General features: G+C 46.0%; 1 protein-coding gene across 2 annotated transcripts in view; it reads left to right on the top strand.

The window, feature by feature from the left end:
* Positions 1 to 24,840, top strand: part of DHDDS (dehydrodolichyl diphosphate synthase subunit) — a 158,185-nt gene that overhangs the window by 84,211 nt on the left and 49,134 nt on the right. For both annotated transcript variants that reach the window (XM_086957629.1, XM_086957631.1), the window contains exons 4-6: positions 1,438 to 1,580; positions 1,806 to 1,922; positions 2,604 to 2,705. In XM_086957629.1, the coding sequence (XP_086813755.1) occupies positions 1,438 to 1,580; positions 1,806 to 1,922; positions 2,604 to 2,705 (362 nt within the window). The remainder of the gene's footprint in view (positions 1 to 1,437; positions 1,581 to 1,805; positions 1,923 to 2,603; positions 2,706 to 24,840) is intronic.

Genomic DNA, 24,840 nt, shown 5'->3' with positions numbered 1-24,840 from the left:
TGCCCTCTTTATTCGCTGTTCAGGAGTTAGCACAGCTGAGGGCTCAGCGTGTAACCCCGAAACTCGCCAGTTGGGTGACCAAACCTTTAGACAGTAAAAATTTCAGTTTTGCATGCTTTACTTTGAGAACTTGTAAAGTTCATGCCCAGCTGTGTCATATGTTGCACCCTGCCTTTTAGGGCTCCTTAGGCCTGCCAGAGGGGGGGACTTTCACTCATGTCCAGGTAAAGTGGTGGCTTTGACTTTCATCGCTTTCAATAGCAAAGTTGGGATAACCGTACAACACTGCTTTACCAGTCTGCAGTGGCGGGCTTATTTTTCTTACGGGACCTCCAGGGTGGCAAAATCAGTGCTGCTAGCCCTGGGGTATCCTCCTAACTTCCTTGCCCTGGGGAACAGGGCACCATCTACTTGGGACTCAAGAGGTAAGTTAGCCATTTCCAATTGGGTATAGCCAATTCAGCATACAATTTAGGGTTGGGGCACTGGCACGGGGGTCTGGTTAGCAGGCCTCATTGCACTCCGAGTCGAAAAACCAGAAGCATCAGTCAAAAAACTTTGAGATGACCATACAAAAAGAGCTATTTCCTTACATGCATGGTCTATCTCTCAGAGGTCTATTGTTCCTTTGGCACCCGGCACCCTTGTCCAAAATATTCTTTGCTGTCCATAGAAGCAAAAATGTGCCTTTTTATCCAATGTACAGTAACTGTTCTGTTTTTCTGTTCATTTTCAAATAATGATTTAAGAATTGAAAACATTTAAAAAATGTGTTTGGCTTCCTGAAATTATTCTAAGTTTATGAATTTTCACTGAATTGCTTGATTAAGAAAGGTTTCTTACTGTCTTTCCACCCCGGAACTGCAGTTTGTCCTAGAGATCATGAACAGCAGGGGGCAGGTGGGATGATCTTCAGTCTTGGAATAAATATTTGAATAGTAGCCATGCCACATCATGGGAGTGACAATTTGACAAATCATGGTGCTACCAGGTTTAACGGTTATGCCTCCTAGGTTTGTCATAGAGGCTATATACTTTACAGTGTTCTCACCTTTTCCCCACCAACAATCAGTTGCAGCAGTGTGATTCATGGAGCCACACTGCAGCAGCACACTACAGCAGATCTACAGATTTTCCAGATTAGCTGGGATTACATTTGCACATTCATGTGTGTCAGTCATGTTGGATTAGTTTGCTTCCAGAACCCTGTGTGGCTGTTGTTACTGGCAGAGATGTTGCTGTTGAAAGGGGTAAGTTGTGATTGCAGGAAGAGATTCACCGAATGCCGGCACTTTATAGTACAGATGTATTTTCAATTTGTTTGATCACCTGACCTGTTGTGGCTCATGTCAACCATGAGCGGTAATGTCCCAAGTTCCTGTAAAACAGAGGAGCCCATGGCTGGGTGTGCTAAATTCTGCCTCTCTTTTTTTACAGACTTTACGCTGGTGCCTGAATTTGGGTATTCATGAAGTGACTGTATACGCTTTCAGTATTGAGAACTTCAAGCGCTCGAAGGAGGAAGTGGATGGATTGATGGAACTCGCCCGGCAGAAGTTTGCAAGGCTTCTGGAAGAACAGTAATGCCAAATCAAAGGCTATGCATGTTTGGGAGTTGAGCGAGATTTGGTTATTTGGGGCCACTGAGTAAAATAGCTTGATATGCTGGTGGTCATGCTTCACATGCATTGTTTGTGAGTTCTTATGCTTGGGGTTCTGTAAAACAACACAATGTGCAAGTTCACAAATTGTTCCCGTAATTAACGTGCACAGTGGGACAAAAAGTTTGATTTTTATTTTAACAGGGAGAACCTTGAGAAGCATGGTGTGCAGATCCGTGTGCTCGGGGACCTGTCGCTTCTGCCGCAGGATATCCAGAAACTGATAGCACAGGCTGTAATGAGGACTAGGAGCTACAACAAGTAAGAATTGAATATTCTTTATTAACTGAGTAGTGTGCAGATAGTACCTCTTCCTGCTGTCATGGCTCATCCTATGCAGTAATTAGAAAAAACTAGCCAAAATTGATGAGACCTGAACGCCCTGTATGTAAATATGTAAGAGCCATATAAAGAGGACAGATGGAGATTTGATAAACTTGTGAAGGATGATCATAAGACTATCATGAATATTTAATGGAGTAAAATTCAGTCATCCTGTGCAACTCTTATAGAGTCTTGCTGCAAGGAAATCGGGAATAAAAATGTGCCTACCTGTAAAAGTAGCTCACTAGAAAAGTTGTCCTCCCCATAAATTACGAAAAATTTATCCAGCCAGAAAACTATCTAAAGTTTCTAAAAACCTGTCCACATTTATAAATATGAAAAAGTAGAATCAATTGTTTTGAGAGATTTGTATATCCAAAGCGTACAATTTGGGAAAAAAGGAACCAGCTTAACTTCCCCTGATATAACCTGTAGAGTTCAACACTTGAGAAATTAAATGTGAGTGTTCTTTGAATATTAGTTTTAACAGTACTGCACTGCTTTGAATCTCTGTCCACCTGTTGACTTTTTCCCAGCAGCTCGCCTCCGAACCACCACTAATCTTGTCACTCTCTCATTGTTACCTACCTACTTAAATGTTGTCCTTTTTCCCCCTAGGTGCTTCTTGAATGTCTGCTTTGCATACACTTCTCGCCAAGAGATGGCCAATGCAGTGAGAGAGATGGCCTGGGGCGTGGAGCAGGGGTTATTGGAGCCCAGGTATCCTTTCCTATGCTTTCCTGGATCATGCACTTGATTATTTTCTCTTTGTAGGAAGCTGGCTCTTTAAAATGAGGCACACTGTGTTGAGAGTCCAGGCAACGCTTATTGGTTTACAGATGCAAAAATGGTAACTCTAAATTCTGTCTTTTTTGGTGGTGTGGGTAAGCAGTTTAGGCTTATCAGAAGATATTGGTAAGCATTTGTTGTACTTACAGAGGCAATAAATGAGACATGCACTCAAGAATGACTCCAAGACCAATTTAGAAGAATAAGTCCTATTTTTATATACATTTTGATACTAAGAACTTCTTTATCTGATAAGTACTTTTTAAAATATTGAATTTCGCAGGTACATAAACAGTTTACTTAAATGCGTCTGTACACAGTAATGCTTTACTATGGAAGAAAAGGCATTGGTTACGTATGGTTATTTACAGTCGGTTTCAGGGGCTCTCCTTCAGGTCTTAGGGTTGTAGGGGGGCAAGGTCCACTGTACCAAAAGCTGTTACTCATTACCTGGCTTTTGGCGTCCGGGTGATGGGGACAAGTTCGGGATCTCCCAACAGGGAGCTTGGATCACAAGGGTCCTGGGAACAAGAGGACACAGCTGGTTCATCGATACGCGGTCTGGGGCACTTGGGTGCAGAGAGTAAAGGTCTGCTGGGCTCTGTGCGTCCAAGGGCTTTGGTGCTCTCATGGGTTGAGGGTGCAAAAATCTGGACTGCTGGGCCTTCTGGAAGTGGGTCCCTGCAGTGCTGACGTCCCTCGGCAGCTGCTCAGTCTCTGTGGTGTTAGTCTCAAATGTGACCTACCGGCTAGGGCGGTTGACCTCTAATCTGGAGAACCAGGTTTGAGTTTCGAAAACAACGCTTTACATCCTGTGATTCTGGGCAAATCACTAAATCTCCCTGTGCCTAACAAAAAACAATGGCAAATGAATGTGTCTGTCTGTAAGCAACTGGTGCTCATGTAAAGCGCTCTGATACCTGATACCTTTGGGTCGAGTTTGCGCTATATAAAACTCCCCAAAACTGGGCTTAAACAGACCTTTGCAGTTGAAAGGGGCCTGTTACCCCGGGTATTCGTCCTGTGTGGCTCCGGTTGGTTCTGGTGTCCTCTTAATCATTGGGGAGGTGGGGGGGGGGGGGTAGAGCTGTCCTACTGAAGCACAGGTACCTCTTCCTGGGGGGCTGCTGCATTTGGCTGGTCTGGAAGTGGCAATACAGAACCAGACTCTGCTGCTTAGGTGATTGCAGAGGAGTAGCTCCTCTACTCCAAGGGAAATTGCTGGCAATTTGTGAAAGGCTGGCAGTCTACCGGGGTTCTCGGTAGTTGCTTGGTTGCAGGACGAGTCACTTGATTACGATTATCGAATCTTGTGCAGGCAAGTAGGGTTTTGCACCAAAAGTCCACAGCAGTTTTTAGTTCTCGTTGTCTCGCAGCTCTTGTTTGTCCTCTACTTCTGGGTCAGTCTAATCTGAATTCTTGGCATCGGGGATGCCAACTAAATACTCAATTTAGGGACGTTAAGGGGAGTGACAGGTAGTAGTCAATGGGCTACTTCCCTTTAAGTTGTCTATACCCTCTATACGGCCACTTCCTGTGGGAAGTGGGCATAAACCTGGCCCAGTGAGCTTAATTCTGCCGACACCAAGATGGTGGGATTCTAAGTTTCAAGCCCACCTCAGGGGTGAAACTAAAGGGAGAACACGCCTCCTGACTAGCTAATTTTCCTGTCTGTCCTGGTGCCATATGGACCTGGGCAGGAATTGCATTTCCCCAGTCTAAGAAAACCTTGGGTCACATATTAAAGGCAGCAGAAGCCTTTGAAACCTCCTGCTTTGATATGCTAATCACTTAGCCATTGTGCTTAGAGGCGGTGACAATCCCCCGGCCGGACTAGGTATTGTTTCTGCCTTCCAAGAGCGCAGACTCACACTTACAAGGGGTCAGAAATCTGTCTGTGGTTTCAGACTGGTCTACACCAGTCAGCCAGCACACTAGTAGTCAATAGGTTTTCAGGGAGCTAGGTTAAGGCGCCCTCTGAGTGCATGTATTAATGAATCCTTCACTGGAATCAGTGTGGGTTTAATAATACAAGATGTTTGATATCAATAATCTCAAATTTCAGTGAAGCAGTCATGTAGCTGGGAAGCTTGTAATTACCAGTGTCCAACACATCTTCTTAAAATGGCTTCCCTGTTCACTTATAATATCTAAGAATCGACTTGGACATCACAGGGGCATGTTTGCTCCTGCAGATATGTCCTCGGATGTAGTTTAGTGCACCCTGCTTTAGGGCTGTAAGGCCTGCTATAGGAGTGACTTACCTGTACTGCATGTAGTGCCTGCATGTATGGCACCCAGGTGGTGTGCCATGTCGTGTCTTCACTTTTCTATGCCCCATGGCATGCAGCCTAGAATGGCAGTTTGCATGATGGTGCTGAGGGGGTCCCTTAGGGTGGCACAAATCATGCTACAGCCATTAGGGATCCTCTTTAACCTCCGAGCCCTAGGTACAGGGGGTACCATTTACTAGGAACTTGTGGGTACTTGGGGGAACAATTGTACAGTTTTAGAGAAATATCTGGCACTGGGGACCTGGAACCCTGTCAAAATTATATCAGATACCAGGGGAAAAAGTGGGGGTGACTATGTCAAAAAGATGCACTTTTCTTACAAAACTCCACCCACCCCCCCAAAGGAAAGAGAATGAATCTAACCTTTCACAAGCGAGTCTTCATCATCTAAGTGGGGGAAACCTGGAAAGACCATCTGCAATGGCATGGTCATCCTCAGGTCTGTGTTCCACTGTAAAGTCCATACCCTGTAGGGAGATGATCTACTTCAACAGTTTGGGGTTTTCACCTTTCATCTGCATCAGCCATCTGAGAGGCCTGTGGTTGGTTTGGACAATGAAGTGAGTACCAAACAGGTATTGTCTCAGCTTCTTCAGGGACCAAACCACAGCAAAGGCTTATTTCTCAATGGCACTCCAACACTGCTCTCCGGGGAGTAATCTCCTGCTAATGAAAGCAACAGGCTGGTAATGGCCATCATCATTCGTCTGGTAAAGGACCGCAACAATCACATTTACAGTGGCCTCATTCTGCACTATGAACTGCTTTGAATAATCTGGAGCTTTGAGAATGTATGCTGAGCACATTGCTTCTTTCAGGGTGTCAAAGGCCTTTTGACAGCTCACTGTCTAGTTTATCTTCTTGGCATCTTCTTGGAGGTAAGTTCTGTGAGCTGTGCCACAATGGTGCCATGCTACTTCCCATACCTGTAGTACCCAGTCAAGCCAAGGAATGCCTTGACTTGGGCTAGTTTGTTGGAGCTTCCTAGTCCAGAATCATCTGGATCTTGGACTGTAAAGGGTGAACTTGGCCCCCACCTACAAGGTGGCCCAAGTATGCAGCTGTGCCAACCTCTATCTAGCACTTGCTTGCCTTGATAGTGCGGCTTGCAGAGCCTTCAGGACCTTCAAGGGGGAATCAGGTGACCCTGCCAAGTGGAACTATAGTCCGTAATATCGCCCAGATATGCTGCACTAAATGTTTCCAAACCAGCAATGACTTTATTCTCCAACCTCTGGAAGGTGGCACGGGTATTCTTTAATCCAAAGGGCATAACCGTAAACTGATCATGCCCATCTGGGGTTGAAAATGCTGACTTTTCTTTTGTTCCTGGTAGTACCCCGATGTCAAATCAAAGGTACTAAGAAATGTGGGTGCCCCCAACCTGTCAATTAGCTCATCAGCTCTGGGAATTGGGTATGCATGTCTTGGCTACTGCATTGAAGCCCCTACAGTCCACACAAAACCTCAGCTCTGATCTTCCACCCTTGGAATAAGGTTTTGGGACTAACAAAACTGGACTGCCCAATGGACTCTCAGATGGTTCAAAGACTCCCAGTTCTAGCATTTTGCTGATTTCAGCTCTAATGCTGTCCTAAACTTGGTCAAACTGTCTATATATTTTGTTTTTGACAGATATTGTCTCCAGTGTCCACATCATGGGTACACCAAGTAGTCTGATCAGGGGTTAGGGATAAGAGCTTAGCATACTGCTCCAGGACTTGCCTGCAGTCAGCTCGCAGTTGGGCAGAGAGGGTGTCTGAGAAGACCACTCTATCTACTGACCCATGTTTTGGGCTGTAAGAGAGGAGGTCAGAGACAAGTTCACTCTGCTTCCTGATTCTGATCCTCATCAGTTATCATGAGCACTGACTCATAATCCTGTCATAGAAAAGCTTCGGTTGTTGACATGGATGACGCTGTGAGGTCTCCTGCTAGTGCCTAGGTCTACCAAAAAGGGGACATCACCTTTCCTTTAAAGGATAGGTTAGGTACGACTCCACTTGTCTTGGAGGGCACTAGGTACCACAGGCTCTAAAACCATTACCATCTGGCCTGGTTGGAACTCCACCAGTGCAGCCGTTTGGTCATACCAGTGCTTCATGAGCTCTTGACTGGCCTCAAGGTTTTTGGATGCTTTACCCATGTACTCAGCCATCTTTGAACGTAGGTCAAGCACATAGTCCACAATGTCTTGTTAAGGCTCTTTGAGAGGTCGTCTTTGCCAGCCTTCCTTAACTAGACACAGTGGTACTATTACAGGATGCCCAAACAGAAGTTCAAAGAGACTGAACCCTACTCCTTCTGAGGTACTTCTCTGTAAGCGAATAGCAGGCATGGCAAAAGGACATACCATCTCCTTCTGAGTTTTTTCAGGGGGTCCCATGGTCATGCCTTTCATGTGTTTGTTGAATCTCCCAACTAAACCCTTGGTTTGTGAATATATGCGGTAGTGAATGTGTAAGTAACACCACATTCATTCCACTTGGCCTTTAGGTAGCTAGACATGAAGTTACTACCTCTGTCTGACACCACCTCCTTAGGGGAAACCCACTCTTGTAAAGATACTTACGAGAGTGCTGACCACTGCAGGAGCAGTGACAGTCCTAAGGGGTATTGCTTCAGTGTACCTGGTGGCATTATCCACTACCACAATTGTGAATCAGTTCCCTGATGCTTTTGGAGGGCCCATGGGTCCAACAACGTCCATCCCTGCCCTTTCAAACGGAACCCCAACCACTGGAAGTGGAATTAAGGCAGCTTTGGGTGGTACCTACTTTGCCACTGGCTTGGTAGGTAACACAGGAGTTACAAAATGCCTTCACCTTCTGGGAGATGTTTGGCCAGTAAAACTGGTTGGCTAACCTACTCAAAGCATTACTCTGGCCAAGATACCCAGCTAGGGGGATGTCGTGGGCCAATGAGGGGCACCAGGTTTGGGGTCTCTGGCCTCAGTGTATAGGAGGCCCTCCTCCCAATAGGTCCTGTGGGAGCCATTGACATCTCCCCCTTCCTGTGCAGCAATTTGCTGCCTCAGGCTTTCAAGAGTAGGACAGGGTTCTCTGTCCTTCGCACAGCTGTTCCCTAGAGGGTCCCCCTGGGCCTAGGAGCTCTGCTGTGTAATGCCCAAGTTCCTGGGGCTCAGTTCCCTCTGGAGCTGACAGGTCTACCTGAGGAGAGGGGACCTAAGCTTGTGCTGTTCAGAAGCTGGCTTCCCAGACTTCCTACTTTTTCTCTTTTTCTCTTAGAGGGTAGGGACACGCCTGCAGACTCCAACTCCTCTATTTAACCCTGGGGTTTGCTCTTTGCTCCAGTTTTTACGCAGACCCATTCAGGGATTCCAAGAATGGTTGCATGGGATCTTGGCTCTATCTCAGCCCGTGCTGAGGACTCCAGATCATTCCATAGCAGACATTCAACAACAATTGCAAGGAACAAAACCACCTTCTTTTGGCCAGTAACCCCTCCCCATTCCGAGACACCAGAGCCATGGAATGAACCATGGTCCCATTATCAGCACTGGTGACCGGATAAGTTTGTCCAGTCAGGTGCTGTTCTGGAGATACCCGTTTTTCAGTCACCATGGTGACACTTGTACCTCTATCTTTATTTACTTATTTATAAAGTTTTATATAGCGCTAGCTTGACCTGTGGGTATCGGAGCACTTTACATACACAAAGGAAAAGAAACATTTACACTGCATCGCAGGATAAGAGGTAGCATAAAGATATAAGCAAAAACATAATACTTATGAGTACAGTGAAGGGGAGAAAAAGGAAGGTGGTTGGAACAGTCAGATAACCACCCATTCTTGAAGGTCAAGTGAGAGGGAAGTCCACTAGGTTATTGAAGCCTAGGTTAGTAGGCTTGGACGGTAAAGTAATTGTTGAGGAGAAGGAGTTTCAGGTCCCTTTTGAAGCAGGAGAAGGAGAGGTTGCATCTGAGGTCTATAGTTATCTCTCCGTGCTTCCACTCAGATCCCATTAATATGAGGCTGTTGTCTCTATTTCTCCAGTTTACAGTGACAGACAGCCAGAGCAGTTGAATCAACACCACCCTCTAAAACTAAAGTGACAACCATGAGAACCTGTGGCGAAGGATGGCAGAACTAGGGTACCAAAACATTAGACTACAACTTAAACATGAGTATCACGAAAATCGAAGTGAGCGAAACAACCCATGTATTAGGGGAGTCCCTCGGGGAGCGGAGGGCAAAGACATCTTGGCCTTTACTGCAGATCTCCTCCAGGCCATTCGTGAAAATGATGAAGCATCTCCACCCATAATTGACAGAGCCCATTGAGTCCCTGGTCCCAGAAATCGACCGGACTTCATTCCTGACATACTTAAGCGAGTCCACTTCTTTGCCGAAAAATAAGCCATTCTGAGAAAGATCCAAGGGGCCAAAACCCTCTCCAACAATGGTTTCTCTGTACAGATCTTTCAGGACCTAGCGCCTGCCACGCTGCGAAGGAGAAAGAATTTCAAGCCAATTACGGACAAACTTCGGGACCTCAGCATTAAGTATCAGTGGAGCCACCCTTTTGCTCTAATGTTCAACTGGGAAGGCAAGCAACACGTTCTTCGCTCATTGAGAGATGCTAAACAGGTCCTGCAGCTCCCGCTAGACCCTGAGGGCGAAGACCCCCCCATCCCCGCGGGGGCACCCCAGAGGACCCTTGCGTCCGGATTGGGCTACGGTCATGCCACCTAAGTACAGGAGATGCCTTCAAGAGCGGTAATCCTCCCAGGTCAAAAAGGAGATAATCAATCACATCAGATCTTTAAATGAATCTCCCCCGCTACCTAGATCACTGGATAATACAGACTGACTTGGACTTGGCGTAACCAGCTCCTGATGCTTTCCACACCTAAACCAGTGATTTGGCATTAGGACACATTGATGTGAACTTTCTATCTACAATTGTCCTTGTTCATTCTTGGGGATGATCCCCAGTGAGAGTCCATAAATAGTCCTGGAATGACAGACACCGCAGGGACAAACCTTTGGTCCCTGACATTGTCTGTTGTGGCGCTGGCTTTTCCGGAGGCAACCCAGTGGAGGATGATTTCTTAGATGATTTGCCACCGCAGGCCAGTGGAAGCGGAGATCTATAAACTCCCCTCTACCTCCTACTTGCAGGGTGCCCTTGGAGAGTGACCTCTTCAGAATGGCCTGTCCTTTGGACTATGGGGATTCCTGGTAGACACTGACCTTGTCTGGCCCAGTTGGCCTTCCCCTGTTGAGTGTCTATTTCCCCTCTTTTCCCACCCCCATGTCACTGTTTCCTGGATGTGCTACTATGGGTGGGGTTGTGGATGACTAGATGTAGCCTCCGAACTATGGGCAAGGTTGGGAGGTATTCTGCTTTTGCAAATGTTTTGAATAGGCTTCTGGCTGCTGTGCTCTGTTGTGATGTGCTTAGGCGGGAGGACTCGTTTCCACAGCAGTTCTTTCTTTCTACTGGGCTCACTGCGACAACCACCCCTGAGGTCTCCGTATGACTAACCTCTTTAAATTTCTTTCGCTCATTGTCAAAGGTCTCAACTCTCCTAACAAGAGACGTCAAGTCTGGAGATACCTCCTCCAGCAAGACCCTGATGTCATCTTTCTTCAAAAGACCCACCTTCTATCCTTTGACATTCACCTTATGTCCCACCCTAGATGTCCTACTCAATAATGGACCTGCTCCTCTACTAAAACTTGGGGGGTGGCCATATTACTTAAGGCCAGTCGCACAGGGATGTCCCCATAGGCTACGAAAGATAAGGATGGGAGGTTTTTAAAAATACACTGGGACACCCAACCCCTGACTCTTGTAAATATCTATGCTCCTAATCAAAACCAAGATGCATTTCTACGCTTACACTTAAACGATCTCTTATAACCGACCACAATGGCAACTATCCTCTGCGGGGATTTTATTCTGGTGTGGGACCCGGAATGGGATTGCACTACACAGGCTCATCAAGCACTGGCGCCCTGTCCGCAGCTCTTAAAATTGTTATCACTGACTTGGGATTAGTTGATACATGCACCCTGACTCTAAAGACTTTTCAGTCTTTTCCCATGCACATCGCTTATATTCACGCATTGATTATTACTTTCTTTCTCTTCTCCTATTGCACTCACTTGTTGTCGCTGAGATATCTAACATTTCTCTCTCTGATTTTGCCCATATCTCTGCAACCTTCCAATCCCCGCACTAGCGCTCAACCCAGAAGGAGGTTCCACCCAACCCCGACGGCCCTCCAAAAACCTGTTGATGAGGCAGATATCCGAAAAGAGATTGCAGCTTTCTTAATTACAAATAATGTCTGACACTTCTGAAGCTGTTAGGTGGGACGCCTTTAAGGCAACCATCTGGGGAGTTATATCATCTATAGCGATAGCCAGGTCTTGTGAAGCCTGCCTACTAAAGTCCTCCCTCTTTGCCGACATCAAAACTTTAGAACGCAAAGACCATCAACAACCATCTCTCCATAATAAACAGCGACTGGTCGAGCTACTGGGTCAATTACGCTTACACCGTACTAATATGGCGGAACAGCTTTTATTAGCCCTTAAACAAAAATTCTTCGCAGGGGGAGATAAGGTTGTGGCATGCCTGGTGAGACGCCTCCAGGCACAAACCACAAGAGCACATAGCCCCAAAGTTAGATGCCCATATGGCACATGGGCCATATCGGAGCATGACAAGAGCTTAACCCTCTCAAATTTTTATAGTGAACTATACGCAAATGCACCCTGTTCCTCTGAGGCAATCATAGACTTTCTCGACTCCTGCTCATGGGAACCTATCAGACCCCATCATATGAAATTGATTGAAGAACCCATCTCACCCAAAGAAACTGCAAAATCCCTGAAGCAGCTCCCAATGGGTAAGACACCTGGTCCTGACGGCCTTCCGGTAGCCTCTTATCGTGCTTTTTATCCGCAGCTTCGAGAACACCTGCTTCCGCTTTTTAACAGCTTCACAGACATCACTGGCCTTATTCCAACTGTCTGAAGCAGAAATAGTGCTTGTTCTAAAGCTGGGAAAAGACCCTTCTTTGCCTACCTCCTATTGTCCCATTGCCCTTTTAGATACTGATGCGAAGAACTGTACCAAGATCCTAGAGCCTCACCTCCCAGGTCTTCTAGAACCAGATCAAGTAGGATTCATTCATCACCACCAAGGGGCTGATAACATTCGTCGGATAGCTCACCTTATTGAAAAAGCTCAATTAAGGAACATACTGGCTTGCTTGGTGTCTCTAGACGCCGAGAAAGTATTTGATTGGGTAGACTGGCGCTTTCTTAGGGAAAGTGGGGATAGGCCCCATCATGACATCCAGACTAATTGCTTCTTACACGCAACCTACTACACGCATTAACCTTAACGGACGACTCACTGCCCCTATCCCGATTTATCGATGCACTAGGCAAGGATGCCCGCTGTCCCCTCTTTTATTTTCACTAGTGGTGGAGCCTCTGTCAATTGCGATTGGTCGCAAGTCTGCTATCTCTGGCATTCCTATGGGAGGTTATGACCATAAATTCTCTTTTCGCTCATGACTTCCTCCCTAATTGATGTGTTTTTTATAAACAAGGGGAACCCAGAGGATAGCTAAGGACCATGGGTATAACTGTGTTATAGAAAACAAAGGTTCCTAGCTCATTCAAAGTCATCACAATACAGGATAGGACACAATGGAATACTATACGTTGAGGTTTCCTTGCCCAGCCGGGCGAGGAATTTATTTCCAAGAAACAATGTCAAATATACATTTATATTATTGCAAACAATAGCATAACACAAGCCTGTGCCGTACCAAAAAAGGAGGAAGAAAGACTGATAGTAGAGTGAAAGGGGTGTTCTTCAGGCAAAAGAAAGGAGCAAAACAGGGCACTGTGAGTAAATTAGAAAGTAATGACAGTATCGCCTGGAGTGGAACACACACAATCTTTTTGACAATATCGTAAATGTATCCCCACTCATGGGTGTCGACGTTTCGATCCCTATTGCTCAATTAAATAAATGGGATCATCATCAGGACTTAGAAATACATTATGCCTGAATGTAAAAAGCCTGTTAGGAGAAACAAAGAAAATATAAGAGTTCAAACCTAAGGAGTAGCTTGCACATGTCTGTCATATCTGTAATACATCCGGATTCGCAGTGTGTGATTGGTGCAGGGTGTTCGTGCAAGGTAATAAAAACATTAAGTACTATTTTAACAATATTCGGAATCGCAGTGACATGCATGGTATACTGCGACATGGACTGTGCAGTGACAGTGACTGAATTGGTTCGTAACAGAACGTGATGGTGTATTGGGATTTTGGCTGTGAAACAGCAATGACTATGGCTCATGGTGAGCGTGTCGGTGGGTAGTGATTGGAGATCAGTGATTTAGCGTGCGAGCCTAGCGCTAATTTGCTCTGTCGCTAGGGAGAGCCGATCCTCAGGGGGTTAAAGGAAAACATTCCTACCTCTATTTTGTAGTAAATGAGGTTTTTTCAACTGAATGGTGAAGACCTTTAAAACGGGCGTTGTGGGCGCGGCGCCAAGCTAAGGGCATAAATAAAACCCGTAAGTAATGAGCACATTTCTATGAAGAACAGAAGGGTACGTGGTAGGAATAATAACATACCCGGGGGTTGCCAAGCAATGAGGTCCTTGTTAGGATCCAAATGTAAGTATGAAGTTAATAACTATTGATAATCTAGTTTTCCGTTTCCGTGTGATTTCGCGCACTGAAAAAATTAAAAATGAGACCATTATGAGTACTTTTAACAGTTTGGGTCAGGTCCATAGCGATACATAAAGAGAAGGGTGTGGGACCTACCTTTAAACCTCAATGGGCTAGTGGAATACGGAATTTTAGGGTAGGGCTTCAATGGCCGTACCGCAGGTGCACCCTCGATGTGGTGCTGAGGCGCTGAAAACAATCAAAGGGATCGAGTCAAAGCGTGGCTCAGTTTCAGGCAAACATTTAAGCGAGGTTTCTAATTAGCGCTACTTACCAAGTCGGGGATGCGACTCGCGTCTAGAGGATACTCGGTGACAGTGCCGGTTCCCTGATACGAGTACGAGAGAGTTGTTTGTAGACTCGCTAGCAAGTCACGTGATTATCGCTATGGGCGCCATCTTAGGAAGGTGAACAAAAATGAACTCCGTGGTGGATTGAGCAGCAATGGCTGCCATCTTGGAGTGGACAACTAAGTGACAGCCACCCATTCTAACCCTATATCAATGCGCCTATTGGATGGAATAGTCATGCGGGTGTGGGGGTGCGCGGGTATAATTGAAGCTTGTACCTTTGCCCACCTTCTGTCCTATGATCTCTTCAGATGTGATGGAGTTTACCTTATACAGGCTTATTTTCTCATATTGTCTCTCCCTCTCTGAGCCTTCTGGTCTGTATTCCTCCAGATCTCCATCCAGTGCTACCCATTAATTAGTAGTTTCCAGGGAGCGGTCCCGTTGAATCTTAGCCACCACTTTCACTCATTCAATTTATGGCCTGATACTTGGAGGGAGGCTGTGGCAGGGCACCTCTGATCTACAACGTCTTTTCCTCTCTTGTCATCGGGACTCGCAAGTGTTGTTCCCATTTTCAGGGGGTGAGAATCTCTATTCCCCAGCCACTCCCAGACCTGCCCCACTGTAAAGAAATTAGACTTCCCGTTGGCAATTATCCATAGTTTTCGGGGAAGAGCAGGGCATATTTCAGTTCCAGTTTCTTAAGTTCCAGTTTCTTAAGTGAACCTAATAAAGGCCTTTCTTTGTCGCTGCACTGTTGCAGTTTAATCTGGGTAGATGTTGACGTTCTCCCCCTTTATCTGCTATGGCCCATTCGTGCCATTTTCTAAATGGGATCTGTGTCTCTGACGTTTAGCAATATGTGCACTATGGTTTCTGGCAGCGCAGGCGGTCTTCCAGGTTGTCTAATGTGCTGGTGTCTCAGGGGTGTCTGTAGTCTCCCCTCGTCTGTCCTTGCTGCCTCTGTCTCACCTTCCTCCAGCTGTTCCAACAGGGGTAGAGGGTGAGGTTTGGGTTTTGGCAGGGTTCTATCTGCCCTACCAATGCTCCTGTTGCAAGTAAGGTCCATTTAGCCCCATTCCTCTCCCCTTGTCTCTTAGTTCACAGCAACAAGGTTGGTGTGCCCTGAGTGTCTATGAGCCGGGGTTGTTGTCTTTCACCAGTTGGGTATTGCATCAGTGGGCACTTGGCAAGCTCCCCCTGACCCTTGATTATCATCCTCCTCTCCTCGGCTATGTGCGATCTCCATCATACACAGCGCCAGTCAGTGTCAGATTCTCAGTTCGTTCCTGACTTAGTGCCCCTCTGTGCCTGGGTTTGGGTGGTCACGGAGCTCTCTGGCCTCCTGTGGGGTCCTTGATGACTCTTGATACTGCTCTGTGGTCTCTGTATTGTATGTGGGCACTGCCTCTGTCAGTTCCCTCCAGCTGCGTTTGATCCCCTACCTCGTTCCGCTGTATCATCAGGACGTCTACCCACTTCCTGCTTGTGGCTGGTGCGGCCTACCTTTGTTTACTGCTCCATATTGTTGTGGGATCTCAGCGCCTCTGTGACCTGGGGATTGTTACAGCCCTGGGTTTGGTTTGTCCCGGGAGCTCTTAAGCCTCTGTCGGGCCCTCCGATACTGTACTGAGACTCATTCTGTCTCGCCATAGGTTTCAAAGCTACCAGTGCGGCGTGGCCTCCGCCATCTTTATTCTCCAATATGTTTGATTCCAAACTCGGCCGGGTTTGTTACAGCCAGTTTTGAGATGGCCATCGTGTATTGATGCAGTGCCCCTCTATATGTTAGATGGCTGTCTCACTTACAACCCACGAGAATGGACTCCGAAGGCTGTAGGGGTGTCCTGCTCATGCAGGGGCACCCTCACACTTGGAAACAAGCACCCTGCCTTTGGATTGAAAAGGCCTGTTGTAGGGGTGACTTATAGGTTTTAAGTGCAGTGACCTTAGATATAGGGAAACCTATATCTTTCGTAAGTGGTGCTAGCACCAGCTTACACAGGCTGGAATGACAGGCCTGTAGAGATAGTTTAAATTGTCTCCCATAGGTGGCATAATACATTCTTCAGCCTATGGGGGACCTCTGGGGTACCTATGCCCTGGGTACCTTAGTACCATATAGTAGGGACTGATCAGGGTACCCCAGTATCCAATCTGGGATGTACTTAGGTACATACCATTCCAGTTTAGGGGAGAAAGCAGAGAGACTGGGGTCCTGATTAGCAGGATCCCAGTCAGACTAGTCAGAAACAGCATAGCACCAGGTAAAAAGTGGGGGTAGCCATGCAGAAGGATCCTACCTTCCTACTGAAGAAGAGAGGCTAACAAGACTGCATTCAGGCTGGAAGGTTGAGCCATCACTGCAGATTGTCCGCTATTTCCAGAGAGATTGGAACCATGCGATTGTAGTAATTTGACACAGGGTTCCAGCATGCCAGAAGGTAATTCCCCAGATGATCACTGTGAAGGGAACTAGCAACAGTAAGGCAGCCATGTCTCCTTGAATAGCAAGTCAATGCCTCACTAGAGCCTCTCTGCAGTTAAGGAGAAATCTCGATTGAGTTCTCAGTTTTTGCAGTTTTGCTGGAGGAAGAAACACCCTTTCCTCATCTGTTATGAACAAAGCTCCGATATTTTACAGTCTCTGAAGTGGTAGAAGTTGTGACTTGCCTTTGTTTAGTAGAAACCGATAGGATGAAAGCATTTGCAGACCTCCAAACACTTTAAAAAAGAAGAGGCAGATATTAACCTGTCACCACCAAGGTAGGGAAAGATTAAAAGACTAAAAGCATGCAGTTTACCCACCAACAGAGCCAAAGTCTTTGTGAACACTGTTGGGCCTGGTGCTAGTCCAAATTGCAGGACACAAAGCTGAGAATAATTTACAAAAACATTGAACTTTAGATACTTTTGAGAACTGTAATGAATAGAAATAAGCAGATATGAATACTGGAGGTCCAGCGAAGCTAGAAACATTCTAGTTGTCACTAATGACAGGATGGATTGCAAGGTCACCTTTTTGAACCATTCATCTGGTATGTATTTGTCAACTGTTTAGATCCAGTATAGGGCAGAATTCTTCTGCTGCTTTTTGAATTCATTAAATAAAGGCGTAACAGCCCAGTCCTATTTTGTGAACTGGAACTGAGATAAAGGAGCCATTCCTTGGGCTCTGTAGATTTACTGGACATGTTGGAGTTGACAAGTAGGTCATCTGGCTCTGTCAAAACCTAATCTGATACCCCTCCTGAACAACTTGAAGGATCAATGCTTCCTGACGCGTCTGCTTGCCACTCCTTTATGAAAAGTGTGAATCTTTTCACCCACTTATTCAGGATAGTCATAATTTGGGACCGCTGGTGGGTTATTAGCAACTGGAGAGCTTTTGTCCAGCTTTATCCTCGCGGGGACCTCTTTGGCCACATCCTCTGCCCCAAATGGGCTGACCGGGTCTCCTGGACGTGAATTAGTGAGCAAAAGCCCAGCAATAACCACAACCTCTTCCTCTACCAGGAGAGCGGACTTGACTTAAACACCTTGCGGTCCTTGGCTGACCTTTTTATTTTTTATTAGATCTTCCCATTCAGGGCAAAACCATTTTTTGCTGTTAAACTAGGATTTTGGGCTCTGACCTCTGTGAAGTGGTGCCTCCTGGCTGCCATAGCTTAACCTGGGGCAGCTTCACATAAGCGATTGAAAGAAATATAAGAGAGAAGTCGGACTTGTTGTTCCATTAGTACCAAACTAGCAGTGCCCCCTCAGCTAAAGCATGAAAGTCCTCAAGGACCCATTGAACTGTTTATGTTCTATAATTTCCTGCCTTCAGAGAAAAGTTGGGGGCAGAATAAACTCCTTTTTAGCTCCCTCCACTTTTGTCAGTTGCATCAGAACCAGTCACTTCTTCTGAAATTATAGTTCCACTCGAAGCAAGAACTGCCATCGGAGAGTCCACCTTGAGACTTCTCTACATCTGCCCATTCTCCAGACACAAGCCCCTTGATAGCTGTATCGATGGGAACGCACTCTGGATCCTTTCATCGACATTGGGATAATAAAATCATCCTCTTCCCCCTGAGAGGTAACAGACAAAAGAGTCTCCCTTCGATGATTTAAAACCTTCTTTAATTCTGCTGCTTCCTTGATGCATCTCCCTCTCAGCTCGGAATCCTCTTCTGACACATCTGTGTTCATGTCATGAACCACCTTAGACTGTTTGGGAGCAGGAGTGGTTTATCTTACTGTAAAAGCGGCTTCTGACACTTTATTTATCATATGTTGAAGGGATCTAGATCAGGGTGAAGGGGATCAGAAGCAGACACCTGGGGCAGTTCTTACCCAGAAGGGATTTCAGCATAATTTCTCTTTGCAGAGTGTTTTCGGGACCACATGACATCAGCACTAAAACTGGCTCCTACCACTGTCCTACTGTCGCAATAGACACGTGAGAAGAATACTGGCCAGTTTTATTCACTTCCTGTGTCCCTGTTGCCTAGCAACAAAGCAAGAATGCAGAGGTGGTGTGGGCCACTTACACGCTCACCGCGCGGTCCCACTTATTTAAATATCTTGCTCCTAATTCCAAAGCAGAAGAAATGCCCATATGGGCGGTAAGACAGAAAATACAAAGTCCAACTTAAAGGATTCTTGGTAGGGAAAGATTAAAAGACCAAAAGCATGCAGGTTACCCACCAACAGAGCCAGAGTCTTTGTGATCACTGTCAGGGCTGGTGCTAGTCCTAATGGCAGGACATAAAGCTGAAAATAATTTTCATAAACATTGAACCTTAGATACTTTTGAGCCCTCTGACCCTACATTGAGGCTTGCTAACCAGACCTCCGTACTAGGCGCTTTCCCCATAAACATTTAGTCTGATTGTAACCAAATTGACATCGACTTTTATTTCCTTGTAAGTCCCTAGTAAATAGTACCTAGGGCGTGGGTACTAAAGAGGATCCCGAAGGGCTGCAGCATGTCTTATGCCGCCATAATCGATCCTCACATAAATTGCATGCAGGCTACCATTGCAGACTGTGTCATGTTGCAAACAATGAGTGAAAATACTACATGGCACACTCACTGTTTGCCATGCCAAAGTCACTGCATATAATATATGTAAGGCACTCCATAGCAGGCCATATTATATGTGGGGGCAAATCTGCATTAACAGGTATGCCCCTGTGCTGTCTAGTTCAATTTCTAGATAGTCCAAGTGAACAGGGAAGCCGTCTTAAGTATATGTTCTGGGCATTGGTCATTAAGAGTTCACCAGCTACATGATGCCTTCACTGAAACCTATGGCGTTTGGTATCAAACACCTTGTCTTAATAAATCTGTACTGATGCCAATAGTGGATTTATTTGCACTCAGAGGGCACCTTAGAGGTGCCCCTTGAAAACCTACCAGCCTCTACGTGTACTGGCTGACTGGTATCTTCCAGCCTGCCACCCCTAGACAAGTTTCTGACCCCCTGGAGGTGAGAGCCAATGCTCTCGAAGGTCAGAAACAATGGCTGCACGGGCAGGAGGTGTTTACACCTTGTCCAGCAGGATGGCTAGTTACTCTGGTTACCAAGGCCTGAGGTTTCAAAACCTCTGCCACATTTTGATATGTGACCCTGGCTTTCCCCAGACCTGGGAGATGCCAGCCAGGAAATGCCACCCCCTTGGTCCCATCTAACCCCAGGACAGGTGGGAAATAGATATGCAAGTAGGCGTGTTGCACCACCAGGCTAGTCACACCCCTAAGGTGGGCTGCCTGATGTGCTCTATGAAGGAAGTATCCCACCATCTTGATTTTGGTGGTATTCGGAATGCTGGGACAGGGTATGCCCACTTCCAACAGGAAGTGGTCATATAGGAGGTGTAGTGACCCCAGGGGTAAGTAGCCCATTGGCTGCTACCCTTCACTCCCCTTAACAGCCCTAAGTACTGTATTTAAGTGGCCTCTGGACACCAGGAACTCTGATTCACCTGACAAAAGACGAAGCGAGACCTGTGGACTTCAGGTGGACTTAGGCACCAAAACCTGCCTGCTCCTGTCCCGACAATCGCAACAACCTAACTCGTTCTGCAGCTGTGCATGCTCCAAAAGCCTCGGAGGGCCACCAGCACTTCATGAAGCCTTCACCATCTCCCTTGAAGTGGAGGAACCATTTCCCTGCAATCTGCAGGCTCAACTGCAACGTCCGGTTCACCAAACTTCTGGCTGCTGTGTCCACTGACACAGTAGCCACCACTGCTCCTAGAGGTCATATCCGTCTCCCATCCAAGTTTGGAGATGCCTGGAACTCTAGGAGCTGTTCTGCACCAATACCCGGCATACTGGACCCCTTCCAGCAACCAACACTTTTTAAAAATCCAATCCAGACTCTACTCCGTAGAGATCGACCAGCCGACGAGGGACATCAGCATCGCAGAGGTCAGCACCAAGAGTGGACTAGCAGTCCTGTTTAGTCCCCCTCTGCAGGTGTGGACGAGAACTGTGAGTGCCTTTGACACACGGTCCCAGCTGACCAAAAACCCTCTGCACCAGACCTCTGCATCCTGGGTCCACCGACACCGGCTGTGCCCCCCCCCCCCCCCCCCCACCTTCCCTCCTGCTCCCTGAGCCATCATGAAGTGAGCCTCCCCCCCCCCCTCAGTTGGGAGCTCCTGGACTTGTCCCCTCAATCCCCTTCAGCTGCCTGTTTCGAGGTGGCCCCTCCTCTTTGCCTATGGTGAAGCACTCAAGGCTACCAATCTGTCAGGCACCTCTGCACCTGGACACTCCTTGGCAGGTAAACCAGAACTGCTGGTGGATCTTGTGACCTTGACCCTCTAGCACCTTACGTTCTTAAGGGGCCCCTCGAAATAATATTGTAATTACCTGTATGCAGTATGTTTCTTTCTCCATAGGCAAGCACAACCATGTTAAAACGCATTTGTGTGACATTTTTTTACTTACCTGTAAAAATTAATAACTCAACGTACTTACCCAATTACAAAGTTCTTGGTGTTAAAAAATATAAAAATACCCAATACTTTTCTAAATTGGTCTCAAGTGTCTCTCATTTAGTGTTCAGAAAATGCTTGACACTACCCTCTGATAGGCCTAAACTGCTCACCCACAATACCACAAAAGAGCATTTGGGATTATTACTTTAAGCCCTGTAAGCCAATAAGGGTCGTCTGGACTTTCTATATAGTGTGCCTCATTTTGGTACACTACCTAAAAGGCCCGCTTCCTTCAGTCACCTCTCTGGCAGACCTACTGAGCCCTAAGGCAGGGTGAAACATATAACGTAGTTTACATGTTCTAACCTTAAATAAGTGAAACCGCCGTTTTGAAAGACTCGGTCGCCCAATTGCCGAGTACAGAATTACATGCTGGCCTCCTCAGTGGTGCTCACTCTTGTACAGTACAACCAAAGTGGGCGCCCCAAGCTAGAAAACAACTTGTTACATTAAACCGGACTTGTATCTCAATTAAAAAAATAATGTAACTTGTTGCAGTGTGCAGCTTTTGCAGCGTTTACAAAGATTCTACTTTGCTGCCTTTACAACTCCTGTGCTTTCCGGAGCATATGTGGAAAGCCTATTCCACAAGACCGCTTTCTGCCCTCCTGGAGAGACGTGCCAACAAACTCATAGGAAATCAAAGAATTTAGGAATTGCAGGCTAGGCAGGTGTTATCTACCTCCTGCAGGAAGCCCCAAAAGGCAGGCTTCAAAGGGTAAGTTGCCTTTGAAGGGCAGAGGTATCACACTAGGGAGGAGGGCTGCCCCATTGTTTAGGCAGACAGACTGGCACTGGAGCAGAGCGAGAAAAGCAGTTGCGACTAGCAAAGAGAGCGACTGTGCCTGCTGTGTCCTCTTCAAGGAGAAGCTGTCTTCCGAGCCCAGTCAAGCCAAGAGACTCCAAGGGCCTCCTGTTTGAAGTACAGGGACAGAACAGCTGAAGAACCCTGCGTCCCAAAGTCTTCAAGCCGCTACAACCGCCGCCGTGCAGCACCAAGGGCCTAGACCCGATGCACCAAGTTGCACCTGAGCCCGCTGAGCCACGGAGTGCTGTAGGAGAGTTGCTGGGACCCTCAGAAGACAAGTTATCGACCCAGGAAGGATTGGTCTGTGACTGCAACATATAGTCCGGTGGAAACTGGACTTCCGCCAGGACGGAAAGGACTTCGTGGGACATCGGTCCTGCAACCAGCAGGACCCCCTCACCATCAACTTGGACCGAGGAATCCCCACCCCCTCGTTCGACCGCGTCACATCCACAGCATCTGTAGAGCATCTTCAGCAACCTTCACCCCTTGCATCAGGACCGCTCCATAGGAATCCATCTCAATGGGGATAAAGTATCTGGAATTGCTGCTTCTTCTGTGAATGTAACTGTTCTTGCGGACCTTGCTGGTCGACGGCTTTGACACTTCTAAGTTTTCTTTGAGAGTTTCTGAGTGTCAAATTTGTTGATTTTTGCCAAGGCTTGTTCGTGGATGAGTGGCATTGCTTTGATTTGATTTTTGTTTGTAAAATCTATAGCTCCGGAACCCGCTGGTGTATCTTGTTTGTTCTAGTGTGAAAACTCTTATAAAAATACAGTCTATTTTTATAAATTGTTGTTGGATTTCTTGAGTCATATAGTTTTTTTTTTCAGTTGTTTTGGTCCTGCTTAAATGCTTTACACTAGTGACTCTGTATAAGCCTTGCTGCTCAGTGCTACAGCTACCCATGGTTGAGCTGGGGGTTTAATAGACGAAACCTACTGGAGCTAAAGTGAGGCTGCACAACCACACCATGTAATGCAACCCATTCCCTCATGTGACTGGAGAAACCAGGCTTTTGAAAAGGGGTCCTAAATTATACAAATTCCAATGGCAAATACAAGGTGCATTAAAATTGCGATGCTATAGATTGAAAGGGTACTTCGGGGCGATTATGTGAGGGTTAAATTGTGTTGTTGGTTTGGATTTCTTTCATGTTAAATAGGACTCACCCAACTAGTTATTGTTGCGGTAAAGCTCTTAACTGGTTGGTTGGTGTGTTGTTTATATAGAGCCATACTGTAACCTCAAGATGGCTGTGTGCAGAACGTAGGCAATTGAAAATACCCCAAGATACTAATAAACATGCATGTGTAATCTTATAAAATGTACTAGCTCCAAAACTTTGCAATTCATGCCACAATCGCCCCACCAGAAGGAGGCGGCTGGGATGTCTTATTGGCTTTTTTGTGGTAGCAAGCTTGGCCACTATTATGGCAGCACTCCTGGTCTCAAGTTAAGTCTGCCTTGTGGCACTGTCAATCATGTGCTTGATTTGCATTTTACATAGGTGGGCATAATTCAGCATGAGGGAGTACCATCTTGCTGGGACAAGCTAGTGCCATGTTGTAATCCTCATGGGTACATCACAGAATGGCCAAAAGAAATGAAGCGCACACAACCTTCTCTTCTTAAAGGTACAGATCTAGCTTAATTACCTTTCTGCTACCACAGCTCAGTCCTTCGTGTAGTTTTTGACACTAATGTGTCATAGTTGAACAAACTGGAATAAATCACAGGTTAGTACTGGGTCGTTAGGTCCATTTCTGTGGCTCTTCACAGCAGGGTAACTAAGTATAGCTGTTGTATCTAATGCTGCTCAGGAATTTGTGGCGCGAGTAAGCGTGGGAGCAACTATTTTCTGTGATAATTATTACCTCTTAGGACAAGGTACTGCTGTTTTTAGGAGAAAAGATGAGTTTTAATGCAAAGTCTATAAAGTACAATACATCATGACTTTAAAACAGTAAATGGATTCATTAAAGCGCTCAGTATTCACATACATGTGTCAGGTAGTCTGATAGGCTGAATTGCAAATAGTCACCGAAGAAAGTAGCAATCGCGGTTTACTAGTTTTTGCAATACAATAAGAACCTGTCTCAAGCGTACATTAGAAAGAAGAAAGGACAGAATAAAAAAAAAGATGTCTGCATGGTTGCAAAGACAGTTTTTCAAAATTGTGTGGGATAGTCCACCTACATGGCTATTATTTTCCCTTACAGCTTAATTATTCTCTCTCAAGCAAGTTTAATACTAATCCCAAATCTAAGTAACTTATTACACTACTTATGATCATTGAGATCGCTCAAGTAGTTACAGGATCCAGTAAAAAACACTTGCGGGAAAGCCTTTTTAGTGATCATTTGCCCAATAAATATACCATGTCCTTAGAAGTAAGTGCAAAGGTGAACGGACGCCAAAAGGTTTTCTGTCATGATACCCAACCAGTATCAAATAGGCACATCCCCCGAAGTTAAAATACAAGTTATTCAGGGTATGTTTCTGAAGAGTCCACCTAAGAGATCCCATCAACACAAACTTTGTTTGAAAATGTCAGATTGTTTAGTTTAGATAAGCACTTGAAAAGAGAGAATTCAGCAAATTTCACAGGTGACCACATTTTCTGGACCATAAAGCTCAATGGCAGTCCTTGTGTAATTTCAGGCACTTCCTCTCAATCACGTTACACAGAGCTTTTTGAGCTGGACCAACTATCTCACTCTGTATAAGGCTAATGAAATTACCTTACTTTTAAGTGCTTTTCTAATAGTTTGATGGTAACCCTCATACAGTCTGTTTAAACAGTGGAATAAATTAGCCAAATATCTTCATAGCAAGTGGCTCCTACAACTTGATGCCTGCGACCCTCCAACACTTACAATATAATAAAACTTTAGTGTTTGAGGCATGTGAGCTATCTAGTGTTGGGTCCGGATGT

Source organism: Lissotriton vulgaris, chromosome 2_1 (assembly GCF_964263255.1).
Source record: "Lissotriton vulgaris chromosome 2_1, aLisVul1.2, whole genome shotgun sequence".
In the NCBI taxonomy this organism is placed as follows: Eukaryota; Metazoa; Chordata; class Amphibia; order Caudata; family Salamandridae; genus Lissotriton; species Lissotriton vulgaris.
This window is presented reverse-complemented; position numbering and strand designations above follow the sequence as displayed.